At 39.3% G+C, this 27,086-nt stretch overlaps 1 protein-coding gene across 5 annotated transcripts in view; it reads right to left on the bottom strand.

Annotated features, from left to right (window-relative positions):
- Positions 1 to 27,086, bottom strand: part of MTMR7 (myotubularin related protein 7) — a 50,245-nt gene that overhangs the window by 9,762 nt on the left and 13,397 nt on the right. For all 5 annotated transcript variants that reach the window (XM_056330884.1, XM_056330893.1, XM_056330867.1 and 2 more), the window contains exons 2-7: positions 20,244 to 20,366; positions 19,029 to 19,191; positions 15,103 to 15,260; positions 13,398 to 13,526; positions 9,217 to 9,351; positions 4,039 to 4,171 (exon numbers count right to left, since the gene is read on the bottom strand). In XM_056330884.1, coding sequence (XP_056186859.1) covers positions 4,039 to 4,171; positions 9,217 to 9,351; positions 13,398 to 13,526; positions 15,103 to 15,260; positions 19,029 to 19,191; positions 20,244 to 20,366 — 841 coding nt within the window. The remainder of the gene's footprint in view (positions 1 to 4,038; positions 4,172 to 9,216; positions 9,352 to 13,397; positions 13,527 to 15,102; positions 15,261 to 19,028; positions 19,192 to 20,243; positions 20,367 to 27,086) is intronic.

Here is a 27,086-nt window from a genome sequence, read left to right as displayed (position 1 = left end):
CCCAGTGTCTATTTTTTATTATTTCAGCGTTTGTGACATCAGAGGGAAAAAAAGGCAATCAGAATCTAAACCATATACCTCAATTCAGCAGCAAAGAAAGTACAGCGTTTGGTGCAATCTGTTTTCAACAGTGAGATACTAAATTCACCCCATAAATAGACTATGCATATATTTTGATCTATGTAGAATTATACTATCTTTTAAGTAAAAAAGATACTAACCAGTGAAACTCCTTCAAAGAATACAGTGAAAAATGTCACAGTTTTTACTGACTTAATGTATGATCTGTGAATTAACAATGTCTTAGTAGGTGTCTTGTCCTGTGGAAATCTTCTAAAAGACTCAGTTAATTATGGCCCTTATGACCAGTGGTGTAACTTTAGTTTCCTTCAGTGTAATAGGAATTTAATTTTACAAACCAAAATCAGAGTTTATACCGCATCTGAACGTATCTGACTGTCTTAACTCCATTTAATTCGGAGGCATAATAGCCTAACGCGTCCATACAAAATTTTGCAATCTTTGTATATAGAGCCTCTTCCAGATGGTTATTTTAAAAGTAATTTTTGAAGGATATTTATAAAAATGCATAGGCAGCAGCACTGAGAACAAACAGCTTTTCACATGATTAATGCCCCTGTGCAGATGGAAGCATGACCAATTAGCAGATGAAGCTGCTGTCTCTGTTTACCAAAGCCCAAGGTAAGGCTGAAATAGTGCTTCGCTCATTCCCACTACCAAATTAGAGTCAATATTTACTGACTACTTCACTGAGCAAAGTTCAGACTGTCCTAAAGGCATACACTGTATATTTCACATGATTTTGGCTACCAATCTGGACCTTAATACTGAGTTCAATTATTACTTCAATCATGAGGCTTATTCTAAGGAGAAAAGGCATTTCCATCTCAGCAGAAAATGTACCAAAATCTTGGAGAAATAAGGTCTGATGCACCTGCTGGGTGAGCACAGGAAAATCAAGAGCCCTGGGGCAGAGCTCATAGCAATCCAGTGGTGCTCCCTTCCCCAGGAGGGGAGGAACAAACAAGACCTGGTGGAAACTGCCTCTTCCACCAGCAAACGTGCCAGAGGGGGATGCTGTACCGGTTCCCTATTTCTGGCAGGATGGCCGTAGGTAGAGGAAGGAGTAAATGCTGTGGGCCCAACCCTTATGCTCTCTTTCTGGATGATCCGTCACCGAAGTCCAAGGATCAGAGGGCTGCTCTTACATCAGCACCTACTGCTTCTGGTATGAGAGGAGGAGAAGCTCGTATTTGCTGTTTAAATACAGACAGGAGCACCTGGGGTCGTCATCTCAATGCACAATGAAAGGGGGTCAAGTCTTGGTTGGCCCTGGATGTATGGCAAAGCTCACCCCATCACAAATGCCAAACAGCAGCCTCAGTCAGCCCTCGAATCTTTACTGAGAAAAGTCCTTGTCCAACATTTCCTTCTAATATTAAAAATTGTTTCAAGGAGGTTGTGTGCAGGATCAAAAATATCACAAGGATCTTCATATACACCTCTCTTTAAATGAAAAAAAAAAAAAACCCAAACCAAAAACCAACAAAAACCCAAACCCCAATACTTCACCAAAGTAATATGAGGCAGCAGAGAGAAAAGTAAAACAATTTTTTTTTTCCTGGCAGGAAATTCCAGCATGTTGAAATGCATTTTACTTCCAGAGTACAGTCAAATCTCAACATTCTTTGCATATTCTGAGAAAATTCTCACTATCCTACAAATGTAATCACTTCATAATGCTGATATATTTTGCCAAAATATATTATACAAGAGTAAATACATGTTAAATTTAAAATAAATAAAATTGCTAGAATTACTGTAAAATAAAAAAGCTGAAACCCATTTTTTTTTACCTACTCAAATAACTTATTGACAGTATTATAAGTATGAATTAATTTCTTCAGCTTTTCCCTGCAGAAACATCATCGAAAAGAACACATTCCTAATATAAGTGCATTTTCCAATGGAAAACTGAATAGTTACTTTTTGTTCACCTTTCCTCAGCACTGGAAGTTATTGACAATTATATATTGAAAATAATCTGCAGTCTCTCATGTGAAAAAGATTATCCAAACTTCACTTCTGCTTAATTCCAGTAAGTTAAATAAAATCGCCCTTGCACTCCTGCAACACATCCAACCTGTTATGTCTGGATGTCCTCTTTTCCATGATGCACGCTTTCAAGCAATAACACAACACACATTAAATTAAAATCAGTTTTCATCAGCCTCATTTTTCTTTCCAAAGGTTGTTATGTACCTTATAACATCTCACAACAGATCACGAGCAGCAGACATATTTTGTAATGTTTGTAATGTAACGCAATGCTTTACCTTATTCACCTAGATATGGTTGAGTACTCCTTGATAAAAAATTAAAGCCATGTTAAATATGTTATCGACATCCTTAACAGCCTTTTTGGTTCTGGTCCCCTTTGTATGTGCACATCAGGTAATAAATACCCATTTAAAGGCCACCAAAGAAACAGATGAAGGGACACTGATACCAATGGAAAAATAGAAAAACAATGCAGCACCTTACATGAGAAAACGCCTGCTCTTACACTGAAAGTCATAAGATTAAAAAAAGAAAAAGTACTTGAAAGCCTCAAGTGCTTGAAATCACAGATTTAACTTCTCTAATTTCTAATCATAACAGCCAGGTCACTAAATACGGGATTTCAACAAAGCAGATACAAAAACTATGGAAAAAGCAGATGTTTTGAGCATATGGCTAAGTCACGCTTCCCAAGCAGCCTGAAGTGTTAAATGCTTTAGAAATCACTTTGTTACATGTCAGTTTGGGCCATGGGCCTGTCTCATGAAATCTGGCTCAAAAATAATACACAGCACTGTTCCATGCACCCAGGCTGGTTGTTTACATTTTAACTTTGATGGTCCGAAGCCGAACAAATGAAGGGACAGGTTTACTCACTCAGCCTCTCTCCTAGCCAAACAATTCTTTGCAGTGAACTAAAATTCCTTCTATTTTCCTTCCTGAGACCCTTAGACTAAGGAGTTAAGTACAAATACATCATGAAGGGAGTGTTTTACCTGCATCACACTTTACTTCTAGTTTTCATAAAGTGCTCTTATTGGAAAATAGAGCACAGATCTCCCATCATGGAAAATTTAAGCCCTTCTTAAATCTAAAATTCACATTTGCATACAGTTGATGGGAGACAGATGAAGAACAAAAGAGCTTGGGCAGAGCGTCAAATCAGGAATAGCTAGATGAAGACAGAAGGTGGTGATTCTATACATGAAGAAAACACTGAGACACTGTGGAGTGAGCACTATTTACTATTTGCCTATTAAAAATCAACAAGCTTTTGAGGGTCAAGGATGGCTTATTTATCCTTAACCTTCTCCCAGAAGGCCTCTAAACAGTACTATGCTCCAAATATTAAATGGCAGTAGAGATGTGCTGGTTTATACACTGCTAAGTATCTATAAAGAAATTAATTTCCATGGGATTATGAAGCTGCTGAACGGTTACACATATTGACTGTGAGTTTCAATAAATGGACCTGATGCGACGTGCTCTGTACAGGGCATGAATAACTTTCTATTAAAATTCACAGTCTAAAATGCATGACTACCTTACTGAACACATACAAGAATCAAACCATAGATTTTCTGAGCTTAAAAAAAATTCCCTGGCATCAAAGCCAGCTGTAAGTAATTTTTTTCATTAAACAATCGAAGTGGAAACTGCAATAGAAGATGTAGTAGCAGTAAGATGTATTGAAGTCAAATGAATTTTGTCATTAAAGTAAATGATATCTGGGTTTCACCTATGAAACAAGTGTTTGCACAATTAGGAAATCATCTCTAGTTGCGATGATGCTCCATTGCGCAAGCCCCATTAGCCAGCAGGCAGCTGCAGGCAGCTGCAACAGGCAAAGATCTCTTTTCCTGGCTGTTTTCACTGCAGCTGATTTCAGAGCAGTTATCCTGATTTGTACGACAGAAGGATCGAATCTTTCCTCTAGTTTTCAATAAACAGTATTACCTTCAAGCATTTTCTGCAGACTGTTTCTCATGACATGGATGTTCTCAATGCCTATGAACTGAAACTTGATGTTCGAGTAGTTGTCTTCGTTTTCATATCCTTTCCCTGCTGCTCTGTTTGCTATTGCGTTGAGCTGAAAAAAATGGGGAAAAGTGGACGAAAACCAGTAGCAAACAGATTCTTCTCAAAACAAAGCTTGTGGTCTACTGCAATACATCAGCGTGATTTAAGTCAGGCACAAATAGGAAGCATTTATCTTAGTATCAACACAGCAGGTTAGGAATCGGAAATCTGTTCACAGCCTATTGCAGAGCACTGGGTTGCTGATGCTCTGACCTCCATTTCACACACTTCGAATGAAACTTTGTTAGTGAGGTTAGACACAAAAAACACAGCTTATATAGGGCTCCCCTGCAAGAGCAGAGGTTTTAATTGGTTTCTAAAACGCTATGCTGATTTTATTTTTGACCAGCATTATGCTTACTAGCAGAGTATACCCAGGAGGTGGCAGTGTCTTATCTGCCATGCATATGTACACTGTAACGTTGCCCAAGTTACTGTGTTTTACTGCTCAAATAATCAAAAAGTTAATACAGTTTACTCCTTTGAAGCTTGGAATAATGAAGAGAGAGTTGGAGTAGTTTTTCGTAAGTGTATGGTATCTTGGCTTTAGTTCTGTAAGACCATGAAAGATTTAAACTGACAAAATTACCACAAATTTTTTCATCTGCAATGCAGCACTATCAAATATTTTGCTGTGTTTCAGAAAAAAATACATTCAGCTGGAAGCTGGAGTTTTCTCTTTGAATCTGTTACTTGCTTACTGGCATGGGAAAGTCACTAAATGCTTCTTTATTTCAGTTGTCCCAAGCATAAAATTATGGGATTTTTTAATGCTTATTTCCCCCCCTTTTGAGATTCTGGGGGAAAAGAAAACTATCTGTCAAGGCCCTTATGCCAAATGTTGATTTCTGAGCTGAAAAATAGAGTGGATAGAAGTGAATTAAGTATTTTTACTTTATTACCCTAACTACTAGGTTTGGGGTTTTTAAATTTCCTATAGCAAAATCTCACTGTCCAATAGAAAGAAATTGTCTTTTTGCATGAAGTCCCTGCTCTTCTATGAAATGCACACTGTAAGGCTGGGGGAGCCTTTGAACTTCCTAAGAAATATGAAGGTTCCAGGAGGAACAAAGTGGCCCACATGGCAGAACCTCCGTATCGCCAAACACTTACCAGCTTCTGCGCAGGAAAGATATAAGAATTAAGTAACCATGGATATTGCACATCCAGACTGGAGGGCACTAACAAAGCTTTTGTAGAGACTTTCTGAGGCATCAATTGGACAAAAAAGTGACTAATCTTCATCCCAGTGAGAGCCAATGCTCATGAAAAACCAAAACAAACTATGTCTTAGGCATTGCCTAGGGAACAAGAGGCTATGCAAGTAACTGTTTCCAGTTTATTTCCCAATATTGCAGGCAGTGCTACTTATTTGCTGCTTCTGTGGTTGCTTCTGAAACTCACAATAATATACTTGAGTACTCATCTAGTGGTACCATAAGATACACAAGAATGTGTCCCTTCCTGATCTCTTCCACCCCAGACACACACACTCCTGATTCTCAGTTTTAATTTGGAGCTGAACGCATTGCCATTGAGTGAGCATCACCGACTGTCTGCTGCCAACCTACCTCCAACTGAGATGAACAAGTCTATGTCATATGTCAAGATAGGTTTCCATAGACCAAACATAATGTGTTAACTTTCAAAGGAAACAGCTAAAGACTAAAACTCTTTATGCCATATAACTTCATTTTAGATGCATAAACAGAGAGGCGAGACCACTTTTCCGTTCTGTTATTCTGTCCAAGGTAATACGTGAAGATAGGAGATTTTTTCCCATATTCACACTTTCTAGCACATCCATTCCCATGATGAGAACTTGGCAATAGGAAAACACAGTTACATTTGTGGACCACCATCAGGAATTGAAACATTGCATGAATTTCATGATAAAACAGAAGAAACCATACTCTAAGATAGGAACCTAGGCAAAAACCCAGCATTTTTCATTTACTCCTGTGGAAAACTCCCTTTAACTTGTAGTATGCTATTCAGGAAGAAATGCTGGCATAAAAGAATTCTTGTCTATCAACTAGCAGCCTGCTAATGTTTTGACTATCAATGAACAATTAAAAAAAAAGATACAGCCTGTGAAGAGCATGTCCTTTAAGGACAGAGTCCTCAGTGGGACTTGCTAGAAAGATATAAATTATCTGTTGAATCCTGATATTTCTCTTTTGAAGTGGACGTCTGTGTTCTGGTATAAACAAAATGAAGCAGTCTCTCTCTGCAACAGCATATAGCTTCACAAAGAAAGATCTGTATGCCTGAGTTTAAGCCACCACAACCCCCTGAAACCCTAAATGAAAAAAAAAAAAAAATCTAGCCCCTAACTGACCTAGTCATCAGTACAAGAAATGTTGTTAACTGTCTCTACAGCAGAGCAATTTTATAACAGAAATCCTTTCTTTCTGAAATAGCCCTCTTTAAAAGTAAATAAATATCAGGTTAAATTTGCAAGACTTTCTGACACTCATTTATTCTAAATATTGTCAGTTGCCAAACTTCGCAGCTGCCACTAACATTTACTAACATGTTTTCCACATCACCTACCAAAATTCCATCTGTTGCTCTTAAAGCAGTTGTAAAGCACTCTAAATTGTGCCTGTCCTCGTTTAATCTCAGTGAATATGAGGATACAACCTCTACAGGGATAAGACCTCACTTGCCAGATTTCCTGGCATCTCCTTTAATATGGAGGATAACCGAGTCCCGTCTTGTTATAAAGAGTTATAGAACTAATTCGTTTTACTCATAAACAGTAAGTTTATATCAGCTTCTTCTGTAAACACATAGAGGAAGGAGAAAATTAAGACAGGCAGTAGTCTAAGTAAAACTCTGCATATGGTCATCCCGGTATGTTTAAATGAACTGGAAACAAAGCTTTCTTCTGCAGCCAGATCTTTTGTTTTGAAAATTATCAAGCACAACAAAAGACAGCATAGGAAGAACACTTTGGAATGCTGAATTGAAGGGTCCATCAATATTCATAATATTCTCAAGGAACCAGTTCTGATGAGAGAAGAGGCAGTTACTTTTTTAGCCTCCTAGAGCAATGGGAAACCTTGCATCAGGCTTGGTATCTTACATTTGCATTTGTTAAAGGTTCCCTGAGGAATGCCAGGAAGAGCTTGCACTGATACCTGTCACTTCCTACATGTTCTAGATTTATATATGCATTAAGAGGTGCAAAACTGTAACAAGGCTGTATTTAGCACCTGGGATCACAGGAGCTTTAGTAAATCAGTCTGTTCTTGCAGCTCAGAGAGACGTAGGAATCTGTGTATACACATTTCTTTACATAAAAATCTTTTTTTTCTAGAAAAGTCCAGCGAAAACAGTGTCTCTTGACTGGCTCCTGAAGAAGTCAGCGTTGCTGGAAATATGCCAACATTCACATCTGAACAAGCCAATTTCACTCTCTCCACTTAAAGTACAAGCTTTTTTCATTGCACACAGGAGGTGTCTCAAAGTCATTTACCAGAAAAGTTTACAGGATGAGACCTTCATGTTAACACCTTGTAAAACATTATTAACAGCCAAGTCAGTAAGTTGTAATAAATCCCATCAGTAAGTGACCTCCTTAATTAGGGCAGAGTACCAGTATCATCAGCCAGGAAACATTATGCTACATTATGCTGTAACTATTATTACACACAGAAAACTGTTAAACAAGCATTATTTAGGCAGCTAGGTCTGCACTTCTTATCTAAAGCCTGTTCTCAACACAGTGGTACCAGTCCTTCCCTAGTGCTCATCACAATTTGCTTGCTTCAGGACGATGACACATCCTTGTCCTCCCAGTAAAAAAGAAGGAACTGAAGGTCAAAGTCACCAAATTATAAAGTGCGATGGGACATGCCAAGGCCCCGCTTTTCTGTCAACTGCCTCCCATGACAGCTGCGACTGCCCAACACTTTCTCACCAGCTCCAAGGTCACCAAGCAGACAGGTTCCTTGTTTCTGCCCCAGCTCTGCCAGGTTTGCCCTTCCTTACTCCATCCCTCATGTTTCTCAGCTTCACCCACATTGACCTTTCAGCCTCTGCCTCCTGATGTCAGGATACTGAAACAGCTTCCTTGTTCCTTTTCCTCAGGCCTTTGTTCTTTCCCACGCTATAACAAACCTGTATCTATTAGGGATTTTGTGGAGATTTGCCCCTTTGGTTTCTTTTCTTCAGGTGCTTTAACTTCAGCAAGGGAAGATACTGATAGCGCAAGAACAAATCTCTGCTCCCACCTCCAGACACTGAAGCCCATCTATTCCTCATCACCTTGAGCTGTTTGCTAGCATGCCAGTTTGGGCACAAGGGGGTTTTTAGCTTCTCTTCCAGATTCTTACTGAGTTTCTGTGTTTGTGCACAGCATTATATTTTTCTAAAGCTTTTATCTTTGCCAAGGATTTTTTATTGTATTGTATAAAAAATATAAATTATATTAATATAATTTGTATATAAAAATATAATGTATATTAATTATAGATATGGCATCTAAGATCAGTAGTTACCATATTTCAGAGTCTCTCTCAAAAACAAAAAAGTGCTGCAGACATTCAGAGAAGATCTCCTCAATTCTTGTAGCCTCAGTAAATGGTCCTTCCTTAGCCTTATGCAGAGGTTGTTGAGATTTTCCTACTTGCAGGAGAAATCTTGCATGGAAAATTTTAGTATAAGCAGGCAGATGTTTGCAACATTAAAAACAACTGTAAATACAGTTTTATAATGTGAATTATTTTTTGCTAGTAATATAGTTAGTGATAGCTCTGCTGTGTGTGGAAACGGTTACTATTACAAGTTATTTACTATGCTATATCTTTACATTTTGTTAAGAACAAAAAAGATCAAAGGTCAGTGTAAATGAAACAACTCTAGAAGAGAGAAAAATGTGGGCAAGGCTCCTAGTTAAGACTCCCCTAATAAATCCTAATTTACCTGTGGAGTTACACAGGTGAAACTAAGACCAGAAGTATGGTCAGTCACTTAGACTGCGCACCTTCCCAAATGTATTCAGCCCAAACTCAGTCTGGCTATGTGTAAGAAATTTAATGTACTTACTTTGGGCCGAGTGTCAACAACATATATGAAATCACCTCCTGGATTTGCTTTTCTAATGGCCTGGAGCATCTGTTCATCCTCAAGGCATCGAGCGCTAAAGCCAGACAAAGGCTGGCTGCTTCTGCATATGGAGGCCTGCAGGAAAACGGACAAAGGAAAAACATCAGCAGAGTTATTAAGCAGAAATTATTTAGCATCCAGAAGCATTTACAAAAATAGTTCATTAGATGTTTTCATATGTGTACAGTTACATGGGAAGGACAGAGTGGTAAAAAGAATTACATGTTAGTAAATACCTTATTTTTAAAAGGCAAGGAAATATTAAAACAATACAACCCCATTGGCCCAAGTCTAGTCTTGAATCCAAGCTTTAAAGATATTTTAAATATAGTATTTCCCTAGTGTGGAATAACACCTGAAAGGTCGTCTCTAGAGGATGTGGTGAGTACAACACTGTAATCACAAAAACACTGATACAACACAAAGAACAGGTCCTTTTGCACTGCCATCCACACCTACCAGTTATGATACTGATTACACCCAACTTACACCAATGCATGCTTTACTTAACAGCCCGAAATCATGAGTCCAAGAAATAAAAATGCCTAACATGCAGCTGGATCACTGACAGTGGAGCATTTTAGCACTGTCTTTGGAGAAAGACCTTACTGCATGGGAAGTGGGTCAGGCAGCCTGACTCCTGGGGTACATTTATTAATCAGTGCTGTTGAAGAAAGCAAGAGTGTTTCACTACAGACCCATCAGGATCAGACCTCCAGGTGAAACTGGGAAAGAAGGAATAGCATATGAAATAGGTGAGCAGGGAGGTTTTTATTTCTGCTAGGCAGAGGGCAGCCAGATTTGTAGAGGGCAAGGGGGCTAATACACGCACTTTCTAAGCACTGAACATAAGCATGAAGTAAATCTGCCTGCTGAAGGTTGTGACCCGTGCAGACTGCCCTACACATCACCTACTACTGTGAGAAAGGACCTGCTCTTTTTCAGCCAAGGCCTGGAGCTATCAGTAGTTCGTCAGTAAAACACGGAACTTTAATACAGTGTTGTGGTTTAACCCCAGCCGGTAACGAAGTGCCACGCGGCCACCCGCTCACTCCCCCTCACCCTGAGGGACGGGGAGGGGAATCGGAAAGGAACGTAAAACTCAAGGGTTGAGATAAGAACAATTCAATAGTTGAAATAAAATAAAAAGGAAAGAACAATAATAATAATAACAGTTAAAATGAAAAGGAGGGAGAGGGGGAGAGGAATGAAATCCAAAGGGAAGGGAGGAAAGAAAACAAGTGATGCACGATACAACTGCTGACCACCCGCTGACCGATGCCCAGCCAGTCCCTGAGCAACAATCCACCAGGCCCCAGACAGTCCCCCCAGTTTATATACTGAGCACGATGTCCCATGGTATGGAACACCTCTTTGGCTAGTTCAGGTCAGCTGTCCTGTCTGTGTCCCCTCCCAGTTCCCCATGCCCCCCAGCCCTCTCGCTGGCAGGGCCTGAGAAACTGAACAGTCCTTGACTGAGTATAAACATCACCCAGCAACAACCAAACCCATCAATGTGCCATCAACATTGTTCTCACACCAAATCCAAACCACAGCACTGCACCAGCTGCTAAGAAGAAAATTAACTCTATCCCAGCTGAAACCAGGACATACAGAAACCATGAATTGTGTAAGAGACTGTTCATACGATTATTAAGTTTTTGCAAACAGATTATTAGTTATCTAGAGTCTTGCCTGCTGATCAGCACACATTCCAGTGATTTAATATATGCTTACACCTCTGTTGCATGAAGCAAAAGGTATGTATTCATATGTCCACAACCCTCCTCTTTAGCAGAAGGAAGACATGTCTGTCTCATGTGTAGTGTACCAGTCACAAGGCAGATACAGACCTCAAGATTACGCTGAAGTTAGGATTGTGGATGAAGGTTAGGATTCAGGGAAGTATGGGCTGGAGCCCCTTACATTCTATCATCTTGGGGGCCCAAAAGGCTAAGGTATGTGCTGGCACCAGTATGAAACAATTGCTTGTCTGTCAAGTTAGGCTTGGGGTTAAGATCATGTTTAGCCTCAGCTCAAGAAACAGCTGCACTGCCAGTACTGCAAAACTAGGAAGATAAGCTGACCTAGTCATCGTTAGGTATTATAAGTGGGAATCATTACCCATGATACCCATGAAAAGGTATCCTGCTGACCCAGACAAATTGCTTAGGATGAGCTACATCCATAAAATTTATTGGGCTATGTTTAAGAGTAGGATAAGAGATGAGGTCATGTTTTGCTATTGCCCAGACTGAACAGATAGTTTCAGACTTTTATATTATCATATTCACACAGATACTGCAAGACGCAGAGTAAGCTGTCACATCGTCATTGAATTTGTCAGTACCAAAGAGCTATGGCAAAGTTCTGGATATGAAAGACTGGATGAGTGGCACCCATCTTCCCTGCATGCTGCAGACCTCTTCCCACCCTGCTGTTACCATAGCTGTTCAATGTCTACCATCACAAACCTTACTCCACTCCTGCCCATCCCTCTACTAGCTGGCAACTCATGCCAACCTCCAAACTCACAAGACGGTAGTTCCTCCAACATTCCTGACCCTTTTCCTAGCCCTTTGAACTAGGATCATGAAGGAGTAAACACAACACTTCAGACCCTGGTGGTCTGAAACTTGACCTGAATTCCAGCCGCAACAGGGAAAACATCCAGGCTGAAACCATGAAACTCATCCAATTTGGATCACTGTGTATTGGAATCTACCAGATCCCTGAGAGCTTTTCCTTCACTGAGATTTGGAAATGAGAGCTTTTCCTTCACTGAGATTTGGAAATGTCCAAGTGTTTTGAATCCTAGATATTTATGTTTGGACTTCGTCCATCATGCAAAGTAATTAACTTTGAAAATTCTGGCCCTAATGAAATATTAAAGGTAACAGTGATTTATGCAGAGACTGTATTTACTATTTAAATCTTCTTATCCTCCTGTTTTGTTGCCAAATTCATAGAACTTTATGGAAGCAGGATTCTGATGAAATAAGAAGGTAAAGAAGGAGTCAAAACAATGTCTTATTCTTTCCTTCTGAAGCTTAAACCTATGACAGGGGCCACTGTAAAGATAAGATTTCCATGAAGACTGTAGCTTATGATTCCTGCTTGTGACATCCTACGGGAATATCTCCCATCCTGCATGGCAAACCCTGCAGACACCCTGTAATCCCACACTAGCCCTGTCTCTTGGGAAGTCCTGGCCATCCCTCAGCACTAGGGAAAACCTTTCAATGCATTTGCCAGTCTGGGACTGAAACAGGAGGAGATATTTGGCACACGGATCCTTTGTGAGTGCAAAAGGGGCACCATTCTCCTAACTGGTACTGACAGCTGAGCTAAGGCAGGTTCGAGGGGGCTGGGGCACAAACATAAAAACACCCAGTCCATGGGATCCTTCAGTGCAAGGGTCTCCTTCACCTCAGCTGCCAGAAACAGAAATGTAAATAGTCTAGGTACAGGTTATTTGCAAACGGTTACAGATAAGTGAGGCAGTTCATCACCTAGCCCTGAGAATACCTGTCACAGAGCAGAAGGTGGGACTCCTCACTCTTACAGACAAGAGCCTCTTCAACAAAGCCATGACATGCTGCTCAGCCAAAATTTGGTTGCCCTTTCATCCATCCTTTTTGGGTCTAGTCACAGATCTTCTCTTGAAAGGCTACTCCTGATTCTCTAATTGCTGCAAGTATAATTTTTCTCCTCCTCACCTTGCTTTCAGGCTGTGGCTACCAGATCCTAAACTGCTCTGTTCTCCTCCCAGTTGCCTGCTAAGCTGCCTGCTACTGCCCTTCACTATTCAGCCACCCATGCTTCAGGACCTTTTGTACAAATCCACTTCCTTGTGACACAGGGATCACACTTTTTTGTGTTAGCTGGATGATGAAGCTGGATAATTAAGTTTAAATGACTGCATTAAATGTCTATTAATGAACTAACCGTAATTCCAGTGTGTGCCCATATGCACAAGCCATGCTAACCAGACTACACTAACAATCTTTTATTTATTTGATAAAACAATCACTGATTTTTTCTTGTGAAAGCTTACTAGAAGCACTATGAAAGCAAGGCCAAAATAAGCAACCACTTCAAAGCTACAAGTTCACACTTACATTGTTATCTTTGCAGAAGTAGGAAAGAGCTGGGAAACGCCTTCGGCTCCGAAATTTAGAGCTCCCCACTATGATGTGTGCAGTTGCAGACTTTGGTACGTACACTTCTGTTGGATAGGAGTCGCAGACCTGTGAATGGAAACTCTGCTTATTTGGCCTAAAAATACAAGTAATGTTAGCCATCTCCACAGCAAAAACAAAATACCAAGGAACTCTAATCTCAGGGAACATTCCATCATTATCATATACACATCACTGACATTTCTGAAAACAGTCTTTTGAAGCTGGAAAGTATTAATTCTAACTTACAGATGGCAAAACTGAAGCAGAAGGGTTGAAGAGCTGTACTTCCAAATGCTAATTCATGCTGTGTTGAGAACAGGCAGATAGAACATACATTCATACCAGAAAAGATTCACTGCTACGTACACCAAGGTTGTATGTACAACTGCAGATTCCTCTGTAGCAGAATTTGGAAGTAAGGATGCATGGCAGTGGGTTAAGGGCTCAGACACCCCTCTCTTATAATGGGAGGGAATTATAGACCCAAATTTTCTAGCAAATTTAGTAACAAAAAACCGATGATCATGATAGGGGCTTGGAGAAAAGAAATTAATCCGTATGAAATGAGGTTGCCAAAAGGCAAGCAGCCCTGACAATGCCTACCACTTCTGAAAGGAATCTAAGGAGCCTGCAAAAAGGCCCAGAAGTTCCTCTGGAGACAAGCGGGACCACAAACAGGGTCCTGGTCTAATTTCCTTTTCCTGATACAGCCCGTGGTGTTCTGGCTGGGGTCAAAAGAATATCCAGTATCTCCCTTGGACTTCCTGAGATGACTAAAAGTATAAGGATGTTCGGGGAGAAATTAGGTTCTGAGAGAGTTAGAGATATGTAATGAAAGAGAAAGAAAAGGAAGGGCTTGTGGCTACAGATGCTGCTGTGGTGAACTGGGTTTTATTCATGATGCCATTTTTCCTACAATTTATCTTTAAAGAGGTCAAACATTTTTTCCACTTGTTTTAACAAAAAGAAAACAAACCCTGACAGCACATTCAGTCTTCTCTGAGAACTTCACAGGCCTGCCTTAACATGGATATGCTCCAGCAACAGAGCCAACGGAGTGCATGGACAAACTTCCTTTAAAAATACTTTGGTTAGTATTTCTCACAATTAATTAACGTTCTAGGGACTTCAATTGTACGAGACTGAACTAAGCAGGAGAGCACGCAGCTAGGAAGATATGTCAGATGACTGTGAAAAACACTTAACAGTCAATCACAGAGGCTTCAAAAGGATTTTGAGGATAACCAGTGAGGAAAAAACATTTGCCAAGATCACTATTTCAAGTAAATTTTTTCTGAAAATTGTAGTAATTTTATATAACCCTACGAGTCAGGAAAATGCTCATTCAGAAACATAACATTCAGTATGATTAAAACTTCTCCCCAGGCAGGCAAGCAGTAACTTTTAAAACACTGAGGGCATGTTTTCTGTGCTTCATTTCTACGCGTGTTAAACGAAGACACACTCTTTCACCCACTATGTGCCTTTTTATGTGAAAGAGTGGAAGAACTGCACCTTACTACACATGTGTACAGCACTGACCACAAAGGAACCCTGCATCTAAGCACTGTGGTAGCCTGGAGTCACACTGCTGATTTACTTCACAGACAGCCTCTTTAACAGAAAAATCAGAACAACTCACTCCATAGTCTCTGTTTACATCGCTAATCTGCCAATAGTTGTTTGGAATACCCATCCGATTATATTCTTCATTGAGATCAATAAGCTTCCAGCCTTGTTCTCGTTCTTCTTTATCTAATTTTGGATTGAATGAGAAACAATACAGCTCTTCGTATTTCACTGAAAAAAAAAAAAAAAAAAAAAGCAAACAAACAAAACCAGTTAACCACTTCAGATTTCTCATCCTGAAATGACACTGCAAAACCAGAACTTGCCGTTGCCCTTTATGCAGTTTCTTTTAAAATAGTATGCTTTGCTATGTAAAAGCACATATCCTGGTCTACAACTATTTTAAAGTATACTTCACATGCTCTTTTGTTATTTGTATATGTTGCAATATATGTGCCTTATAAGTAGCGCTACTTAAAATACACCTCTTCTCTATGAATTGCAAAAGTCTCCCTGAGCCCAAAGACAAAATGCCAGTGATAACATGGTTTCATCCAAAGAAAACTGAAGTCAGTGCCAGAGTAAGCACTTGTTCTGCAAAAAAATTTGCTGGCCAGAAGTAGCTTAGAAGTCCCTTTATTAACCTAACATCTGTCCTGTGACAAAGACTGAAGATCTGAACAATGGACTATGTAGCACAGTCTTCCAAAAATTGGACTAACTCAGAAGTCTTTGTCCCTAAATAAGGAAGTTACGAATAGATTAAGTGAAATCTTAGTTTTGTGGACTGCAAAATTCTGTCCTTGCATTATTATCAAAGGCATTCAAGATATAGATGTTGTAATAGCATAGAAATAGCATATGTTGCATCAACCATTTTATCAAGACGGTGAAATTGTTCAAGTAGCTATGCTACCTGTCACCCTTGGTCAAGGACCATATAAAAAGCTTTGCTGGTGCTGGAATTTTTAACCTTTTTAAGGAGTATGTCTGTATTTATGCTAATGAGGGTCTTAATCCTGGTGACCGATGGTAGTCAGACACACATTGCCATTACATGCCAACTGTCACTGATTTGAATAACTATTCAGCATATAGCTTGAAATTAACGTTCTCATTGATACTTATATTGTTATGTTCTGAGGGTATGTTTCATCCTGTTGCTCTAAGTTCCTTAAAACTTTCCGACCAACAGGTTTTTAACTTTAGAACTGAAATAAATCACAAGCTGAGTCCTCTCTGATTTCATGGTTCTCTATTGATACACTTGCTCCACAATATAATATTAAAAAGGTCAGTAAATTTAAATACTGCACTTTCTTTTTTAATAATATACACCTAACAAGCAGAGTCTTAGACACTTGCTCCACAATATAATATTAAAAAGGTCAGTAAATTTAAATACTGCACTTTCTTTTTTAATAATATACACCTAACAAGCAGAGTCTTAGAATACTAGGGTAAGGAACTTTATAGCTATTAAAATAATAACCAGAAAACCAACCACAATATTAATAATAATAAGGCTCCCACCGATTTTATTTTGATTATGCCTTCTAAAGGTTTAATTTAAGTTATATTTTGCTTTTTAAACTTCTTTAAATTGATTGTATACACACACAGGAGTACGAACACAAGGAAAGAAAACATGTTAACTCTCTCAGCTAAGTACTGAAAGCCAACTAAATCATGAGTAAGGAGGAAGAAAAGAATGGTTTGCACAATATCTGACAGTTTAAACCCCTTCTGTATTCTCTGATTTCAAACTTTTGTCATGGCACAGATTTGGCAAACATTCTGGTTTATTTCTCACATGCTAACATGAAGTTTTAACGTTAATACCTAAATCCAATCTGACCTCTTTTTAATTAATTATTTTTGGTAGCAATTTGAGCTTTTGTTTCCACTGCTTGGTTTTTCTGCATCTGGATTTTCTTTCCAAGTGAACCTGTTATTCACAGGCACATGGGAAGCCTTTAAAAATCCACCTATTAGAATATATCTGGGTTATTTATGACTGAAGTCTGCCTCAACGTTACAAGCATTATTACATGATGGTATCTATAGGTGGTAACAAAAATGTTCAGCTCTTAATAGTCAGTGCCTTAAAGTTCAGTTATCACCTCTTTGCCTGTACTTATTGGACCTTCCCTAATCTTTCATCGTTATTTTGACATAAGCATCTGCAATCCTGCTATTACACTTGTAATAACTGTTACGGTCAGCTTGTTTCACAAAGGGGCTTAATTAAACAAAAAGGCCAAATTCAGGTGACAGCCTGACCTTATTAAAATGCTATTAACAGCTAGCAAGAATAAAATCAAACACAGATTTGCTCCTTTAGTGTAACTAAGACATCAGATAGCATAGAATATATTAAGCCAGTACACAACATGGGCTTCACTCAGGTTCCCCTATGGTGGAATGAATGAAAAGAACAGGCATAAAATGGAAAATAGAGCTTGAATGAGTCGAATTTTCTCTTCACAGAGTAAAGAGTACCTTCTAATGTTAGAGTAACTGTATTACCTAAAAAAAATACAGCTTTGCGCCCAGACAAAATGGCATGGCAGAGCACTGTCAGGGTAATTTGGCTCAACTTGCAATCAGAGCCTTCTAGTTTTAAATAAGCAGGATTTTATCCTGCCTCGCATGAAGATCAGATAGTTTGCTGGAGAAGGAAAACTACTGTGCAGCTGAACTAGCCAAAGAGCTAGTTCCATGGTGCTCTTATTGCATCTTCTTCATTTGAACCTTCTTGACCATTGCAGGCTGCCACTGGACGTGTATTCAGGGTCCACAGCTATTTTTCTCTTTGCCATTCTGTGTGCCTGTATTGAAGGGTCCTATTCTGGTGCAGAGCAGCACACACACCTCCTCCTGGCTCCAGGGAAACAGCACTACACAACTGCATTCCTTCCAGCATGCACGAACACATACTTGCAGCTGTGGTCCGTGGAATTAATCCAGATGTACACAGCAGAACCACTGACTAGATTTGTCTCATTGTTTTTAAATTTATCTGATTACTTTCATCTTGTATAACCTAGCATATCAAGTTAGAACTGCTGCAGTTGCATATTACTACTAACCTAATTATAGAAGGTACTTTAGGAAGTTCAGTAGCTGTGCTGGCTGACACTGCAATTTTTTCCCCCTCTACACAGTAGATAAATTTGGTGTAGTCCTAGCAAGATAAAAATTAAAGCCAGCGTTGTCAGGTTTGTACAGCCTGTGGTAGACATTTTCTTCGCAAACTGTTGAAACAGTAAAGGACAGAGGTTGGTTTTGTATTTCTACAGTTATCATTTAAAATATACAATCCAGAAGCCTTGTCAGCTAGATCTTAGAAGAGCAGCTACAATGCAGAGGATGGGGTTTTGGACTTTGATGCAACATTTGGATTTTCATTGAAAAGAAAAAAGGTTTCAAAAGGATCTTGATCGGAATTCAGAAATTCTAGAAGGGCACACTCAAAATGTAGATAATAACAGGCCGAAACACAGGCAGTCCAGTGGGATAAATCAACTACTTGCTGCAAAACCTTTCACTGATTTTAAGAAATTTATGGACAGCACAGAAAGGAAAAATTCAAATCATGACACGACTGCTAGACATATCATAAGTCTTTTTGTCACAGCAGGAATGTGAAAGTTCCCTGCATTTAGAGGCTTGTTCACACTTACACAAGGCATCCAGTAAACAGTTACACATAAAGTATCATTTTAATGTATTTTACGGCCCGTGATACCCTAGGGTATTATTTTAAACAAGAGTTCATGTCATACTTCATGGAATGAACTACTTGTTATAATGTGCTTTCTTGATGGCTCCATAAATGATTATTCTAATATGTTCTGCTCAGAGACCTTTTGTCTCGTAACACATCTCTAATGAAGCCTTTTCTGCAAAGGACAAAGATGCACAGCTACATTTCTTCCATTATGTTTTCCCCCTTCAGGATGAGGACTGACTTTTGTGTCAGTTTCCTTCCCATACCTGGTCGTGCCAGACGTATCAGAGATATGTAAATGTCATGGCAGTCTCGTTCCTGAGGGATGACCAGCTGGATAACCTGGAAGTTCTTGCAGCGGATCAGTAATGGGCAACCAGTGGCAGTGGTGGCCTGCTTCTCAATAGAGGAAATTTGGCTGTGAAGAACCTGCAAGGGAATTGAAAACATTTATGCCAAGTGATTCAAAACTTTAGGAAGAAAAATAATTACTTATAATGGAATGCCAAGGCAGGCACAGTAGCTTCCGCTACTGCTTGGGAAAATCCCCACACTCCTCCTCTTGAAGTTTTTACTCCTATCTCCAGTTTCAGGCTCAAGCAGTGCCTGGTACATCACCTACAGACAAAGAAGTGCTTCTGGAGTGCTTCAGCTGCTCAAATATTAGTCTGGTCATGCTATCCAAAGCTTTTTGTTTGTTTGCTTTAGTGTAAGCTAGCGGCTGTCAGGAAAAGAGTTCTTTTCAGCTGTCTGCACAGTGGAAAGATGAACCAACATCAGTTAGATAAGGCTAAAATGTTGGGCTTCCTCACTGGCAGAATGGTAGCCCTGATATAATTCTAAATACGGCATCAGATGAGATGAAACATTACAATAAAAATCGGGAGGGAATAGTGGGACCAAAAGAGAACGGAGTTAATAATTAGTACAAAAATGGACGAAGGATTCATAATTAAGCTACATAAAAGACTCTCAAAGGGTAAGCCACCGGTGCTTTATCTGTACCTGTCTATATACATGCACCATATGTTATCAATCCATCAAAACAGAGAACTCAAAATACTACATTATAAAAAAATCAAAAAATTAAACCAACAAAATCACTGATCCAGCACAAAAGATCAGGGAGAGAGGCAAGAGCTCAGTGAGCGAAGGTAGTAATTCACATTCAAATCATTTATTCTCGGTTCTTCCTGGATGATAGGAGCAATACTGTAGTTTACAGAAGCTCTTCCTCGATCACTCACATCTGGTATTCTTATGGTGAAGGTCCTTCTACTCCTCTTACTGTGTTGTGATATCCAGAATCCACTGACAATTTTCAAAAATTACCAGGCTGGAATTTCACACACTCTGAAGTTCCAAAAGCATCCATACAAACTAATTTACAATGTTTAAACTGTTTTGCAAGTTATTTTCAAATTACCATCAATGAAGTGCCACACACTTACAGCTAACTGGAAAAAAAAAAAAAATCATACCCAGGTTTCTTTACGAGTTTCAGAGCCATTCTCCACAAAGATTACATGGGTAGCTGTTAAATACAAGGTTCCCAGTGCAGCTTTTCTTGAAGATAAACGATCAAGTAACCGAACATTTTCCACCTATACAAAGAAATGATACAGAAATAATCAGGCTATGACATAGCTTGCCATAGTGAGTTCTCAACATCCACATTTTGTTCATTACAAAGTTAAGCTCTTTCCGGTACCATATGAAATGACTTATCAGAAAAGTATAACTATATGAGAAAATGCAATTATATTATGTGATCTATTTCCAGATCTACCTTAGTGTTCATTTTCCCCCCTCTTGCGGTACCTCTGTATCCAAAAATCCGTTAGCAAAGACTTCCAAAGATAATTTCTCACTTGACCTCTTTCCTCCTATCTCACCTTACCAAAACCCTGTGATAGCAAGGCAGGGCCCAGCCTTCAGCTAAACTCTAGCTCCACGTCATCCATTCAAGCCATTCCAGAATTATCAGTGATACATAGGAAGCTAAATTAAAAAAACGATAATAGTGATAATGATGATGATGATAATAACAACAACAACAATAATAATAATAATAATGTGATAGTGGTAGAGTGTCTTTCTTCAGCAGGTGTGGGAGGGGACACAGCCAGGACAGCTGACCCAAAGTGACCAAACAGATATTCCACGCCATATAACATCTGCTCAGACATAAAAGCTAAGAGAAAGGAAGAGGAAGGGGAGGGCATTTGTTATTTACAACGTTTGTCTTCTGGAGCAACCGCTACATGTACCGAAGCCCTGCTTCCCAGGAGGTGGCTGAACATCACCTGCTGATGGGAAGTAGAGAATAACATCTTTTCCTTTGCTTCCACGCATGCAGCTTTTGCTATTGCTTCATTAAACTGCCTTTATCTTGACCCACAAGTTGGGGTTTTTCCGTCTTATTTCCTCCCTCCCTGTTCTGCCAAGGAGGGGAGTGATAGAGTGGCTTGGTGGGCACCTGGTGTCCAGCCAAGGTCAACTCACCACAAACATGGTGGCTCATCTTCTCCACACCCTCTCTTCAACTCTTCACTCAAGACTTAAGATTTCTTTTATACACCCAATTATTTTCAGAACTTGGGGCTCATAACTGTTGAAGGGATATGCCCCCATTACAATCAAAAGGGACTAGCCTTGTGTTTGAAATATGGAAGCTGACTTAGGGGGAAGGCACGGGAAGAGCAAAGTTAAAGACCTTACCACTCTTGCATTGAAATCAGTGTAATTTCCCACCAATTTCCTGAAAATTAGAATTGGGTGCAACAAATACAAAGAAAAAAAAAAAAAGGATCAACAAAATCAATTTGCTTTTAATAGTGTAGAGATTCCAGATTAGAATGACAGAAACTTCCCAAAATACCCTCAGAGATGGGATGCAGCCATGTATTCTCAAAATTTTGCAGAAATAATTCCACTGAAATAACACCAGAAACAGAATGATGCCAGCACCTAGGAATTACATGTTTACAATGTGTATTCCAAACACATATTGCACTAGTTTAAAAATAGGAATAAAGAAATCCTTAAAACCAAAATAAGCCAGTTTGGTAGCAAAACGCTTAAAATCAAACAGTTAGTAAAACCAAGTCTTCTCCCTCAAGGCCAGTTATAGTCTGTCTGCTTTAAACAAAAATAAAACAGCTAGAAAGCAAGGAAAAGTCTTTTCCCAGGACCATCTACTTCAGAGGTCACGTTGTGGGGGGAGGAGGGATGGAAGGAACACAGCATTAACCCAGCCAGCATCCAGTAGTAAGCAAAAGAGGGGATTTAAAAGAGCAGGAAGGATACAAAAGTAAGATCAAATTGAGGTTTGTCTGGACAAAAAAAAAAGGTGCCCAGGTGGCAATGCAGCCAGCAAGGACTCTGCTGCACAGGCACGGACCGCGCGCCAGGGAGCTCAGGCCACCAGACACCAGCAAAGCAGAACCTACGCAGAGGGGCAGGGGCTGAGGGATGAATTTCCAGGCCTCCCAATCACATCATTTCCCCACTCATCCCTCAGAGACCCACGGCTGAATAATGCTAATGAACAAAGCTCTTGTTTGGGTTGTGGGGTTTGGTGGGGGTTTTTTGGTACAAAGCTATAAATGAAACAACGGTTGGATCTGAATTAAACAGGAATAATTGCAATGAGAACTGCACGGTAAATCCTATTTCATTAAAGGAAATACAACGGCTGCACAGAGTGAGATCAGAGATTCACCTGGCCCGGCCGGTCATCTCCCAGAGCAGGCAACTGCAGCTGCTGAGGGAAAAAGAGTAGCAGGCATGAGTGTGCTGGTGCTCCCTCGGGATGTTATCCATGTGTTCTAAAAAGCAGCAGCTCTAGGGGCTTCCTAAGCTGAGGTCATAGTTTTTCATATCCCTATCTGCATTTTAATTCCATGAGTTTTGTTACACAACATTTTGAATCCTTGTAACCTACTGGCACCCACAACACCCTGTGAGTGAACTTCACGTTCCAGCTATGCATTGCACACAAAAATCCCTCCCTCTTGCTTGTTTTGAACCTGCCACCTATGGCAGGTGCACCATGCATTTGGCGAACAATTTAGTAAACAGAGAATGTTGCTTCTCATTTGCTTTCTATGTGCTGCACACGCTGTTGCAGATCCTTCCATCCTCACATTCCCAGACTGAAGAGTCACAACTTTATGTAGTTGTGACTTTTATGGAAGCTATTCCAGACAAGCTCTTCCATGCTTCTGATTATCCTGTGAGAGGTCTGTTCCCTGAGAAGAGAGGCCAAAAGCGCAAACAGAATTCAAGATTTGGGTGTACAATAGCTTTGTATAACAGAATGGTAATGTTTGCCGTTTTGTTCTCTATTCAGTTTTTAAGTTTTCAAACCTTGCTTGCTTTTCTGTCCCCTGCCGAGCACAGTGGGGGTTTTATAATTACTTAATTATTTGTTTTTAGAACTAGCAATTGTAACTCCAAGTCACGTCTGCATACATAAATTAAGACCCACCCTCTATGTATATTATCTTATATTTAATAACGATTAATTTTGTTCACCAGTATCATGAGACGTTGCTGCAAGCCCCCGCAGCAATCTTTCATTTCTGCTACCCTGAAAGACGTTGGTACGGTCAGTGAACTTTACCACCTCTGGCATCTCCTCCCCTCCCTGTATCTTTCACAACATTTGAAGTTGAACATAGGGGCTCTTACAGATCTGTTGGATCTCTAGTGACGAGTTCCCTCCATGGCAAAAATGGACAATACTTTCTTACTATTTGTTTCTTATTTTTTAATTAGTTATTAGTGAGAGGCCTATACGTCTTATCCTATGATACTTAAGCTTCTTCAAGAGCCTTTGATGAAGGACATGCTCAAATGAGTTTTGGAAGACCAATCAGCTTCTATCAAATGAATCACCCTTGTCCATACATTCAGTTACTTTTCCAAAGAAACTGTAGAGATTCTGGGTTCCTCTATTGAACCTATGCCAGTTCTCCCCCTTTTTATCATACTTATCCATAAATCTAACGACTTAGAAGGGGGCCTATAGAGTATTGTAGCTCCTACAAATTTATCAGATTAGGTGTCATGTTTATCACCTCCATTTTTTTCAGATCAGGAAACTTTTAAGCATTACACCAACATTACTGGCTTGACAGTTTTGTACTTTAGTTCTTTTAACTTGCATGGATACCATCTGGTCCTGGTAATTTTTTACTGCTCGTTGCTGCCAGTTTCTTCTGGTACCTTTTCTTACAACACTTTTATTGTTGACAAATCTTCTGATACATTCTTGACAGAGAAATATGCCAGAATGGGCATATCTCTAAATACCTTACATACTTGGATCGTTTATTAATCCTGTAGATTTTGTCAGGATTTTACCTACTTAAAGCCAGCTTGAAAATGGTTTTACTAGTAGTTTTTGCCAAGTTGTTCTTCAAAATCTCTTTTGGCCTGCCTTATTGTGTTTATATATTTAACTTGTTTATGCTTTATTTTCCTCATTTAGGCACAACTTCAACTTGAAGAAAGTCCTTTTACTTCTAATAAAAGAAGTCTTTTTAATAAAAGACATCCTCTTACTCCTTTACCCTTCTGTTTAGCTATGCAAACCTTTTTTGGGGTCTTTTAAAGCCTTTTTTCTGGAAGTTGATTTGCAGTAAGCTCCCATATTTAAACAATCTTGATGACTCCTATAAACATTCTGAATTTTGGCTCTTTTTCTTTTTAAACAGTTTTCACGTTTTTATGCAGTTTGCTCTTTGAAGATAAACATTGCCATGGGAGAGTTTTTCCCCTTTTCTTGCTGTTTCAAGAATACTGCATCATTAGTTACTGTCACACAGAGGTTCTAGCTGTGTTTTGAATGAAGTCTTTCTGTCATTGTCTAAAACCAGGTCCTAGATTTCTTTCTAATTACTTAAAATTGCCTTTTTTTTTTTTCAAGATTAAAAAAATAGCCTCCGTATAAGCAATTATTTAAAGAACCTTAAGTTTTACTCAGAATCACACACACACACACACACAGAGCGCATTTACCCAGTATCAATTTATTAAATGATGTCTCGCACTGTTACTGCATCTCCTGTCTTCATGCCCCATTTGATCTTGTTTAGGTTGTCACAGGCAATGCAACTATTTAGGAAGGACAGTCGGTACTACAGTCCTAATACTGTACTGCAGTCCTGTGGTGCTATGGTTCTACTTTTCCTATTTCATCTTGTAATTTCAATCTGTAGGGACTCTTTGCTTTTGTGATGTAGTTACTCTATGAGATTTGACTCTGTTTACTTCAAGACAAAAAAAAAATCTGCTCTTTGACAGGCACGACTTTACCTGTCTTTCTCATGTAATTTGTCACTGATGTGCCTGTCATTGTTTATTTTTCTTCCACTGTTTCTAACATGCCTATTACATCAACATTCTCATTTATAATCAATAACTTCAGTTTCAACATTTTTTTTTCAGACTTCTAATACCTGTACTGAAACACGCAAGTATTTGGTCCAGTTGTCAATGTTTCTTCGCTCTGATTAAGTGGAACACTAGGCAACTTCTATTTATTTGAGAATATAGAATATTTTAAGCTGACAAATTTTTGTGTGGCACAGCACAACATCCACAATATCATACATTTTCTGTATTCTAACAAAAGCGTCTCAGTTTTTCAGTACTTCAGTGTGGATAAGCACAACTCAGAACCAGCTCTCCTAGCAGGCTCAACAAGGAAAAAGTACTGTTTGTGAGATGATGCAGCAGACTGAATATTTAGCTAGCCCTTGTTTCTGCTGGCCTCAAAGAGTACGGTAAGAGTGAGCTCAAATTAGTGAGAATCTCTTAGCATGATTCATTGATTAACCTTGCCTGGTTCTCACATTATATATGTCAATCTGTGAATGTAGTATGAGAAAAATATAGCATTTACTAATAACTTGCCCCATGAACCACCTTATCATATCTACCATCATTTCCAAAGGGAAAGGGAATTGCTTAAATCTAAATTCTACCTGAATTCGAATCCTCAGCTCTGGTTTATAGTGAGGAAGTAGCACGAAGTGCCTTCAGTAGCAGTAAGGGTCTCTAAGCTCTCACAAGCTTGTTCTAAAAACTCTCTGCATGTATTTACACGGTTTTAATCTGAGATCCATCTATGTTTCTTCTGCCTAGTCTCCAGTTACTCAAACTTTCTGAAAAAGCAGTGTATTACACCCATGGACAGGAGGAGAGGGGAAAAAAAAGTAAAACAGAGCTAGCCACAATCTAAGATTTCATTCAGCTGATCAAAGGATTCAGAGAAGGAGCCTTGTTCCTCTTCTCCACCCTCCCAGTCAGGAAAAGAAAACCAAGGCAAACACCGTCTTTAAATGGTCTAGAGGGAATGGCAGCATGTTCATTTCCACAAGAGAGGAACAGACATTGTAACAGTGGTTTGGAAGAAGTTGAGGTTTTCTACCTAAAAAGTAGAAGCATGCTGAGATATCAGCATTAAAAGCAAAATAAATAAATAAATAAATAAATTGAATATCAGAGACGCCATAGTAATTTGTCTCCTACTTTTTCTCCAAAAAATGCTCCATTTTTTCACCAGAACTACTGTAGACTTTACTGGAGAACCTAAGAAATAATGTATGTACTGACACACGTCAGGAAAAAGCATGCTGCATATGTGCTTTGCCTAAAATGAACAGCTAGTGGGAGAGACCGGATCAGAAAATATCAGGTAAAGAATAAAAAAAAGAACAAAAACAGCCTGTAAAGCTGAGAGCTGGCAGAGCTCAAGGAGCGAAAAAAGAAAGCATCACCCAAGCTGGTCTGGAGAGTGGCATCTAAGTATAAACGTCAATAATTTATTTGAAGCTGTTGCCCCCATCATTTATTTTTGCCTGATGACTGTGGTTGTCTAGGCTTAAAGAAAAGACTGCCAAGAGATTTACTTCAATGATTACAGCCCCTTACATGGGGATAAATAAAGTTGGACAGAAACTCTATTTTCAATGCAACACAGATGACAGAAAAAAGGAAGCAAAAATAGAAGTTAAAGGGAATGCAGATTAAGAACAGATGGAAGGCACTTCTTACTCAGAGAATGAACATGACAAATGACTTATGAACAAGGTTGCCAGGAGGTCATTCAAGAAAAAAATGGCATATTAGGGAAAAGCACGGGTCAAAGCTTCATTCCGGCACAACTCCTACCAGTTTCAACAGGACTCCCACCTAAGGAAGAATGGCAAAGATATGACCCTGAAAGCGTTCAGAAGAGTTGTCGTGCTAAAATATTATTCCTAAAAATATCCATGTACCCTAATTTGTTTTCATTTTTAGTATAGATTACT

This window comes from Falco biarmicus, chromosome 1 (assembly GCF_023638135.1).
Source record: "Falco biarmicus isolate bFalBia1 chromosome 1, bFalBia1.pri, whole genome shotgun sequence".
NCBI lineage: Eukaryota > Metazoa > Chordata > Aves > Falconiformes > Falconidae > Falco > Falco biarmicus.
This window is presented reverse-complemented; position numbering and strand designations above follow the sequence as displayed.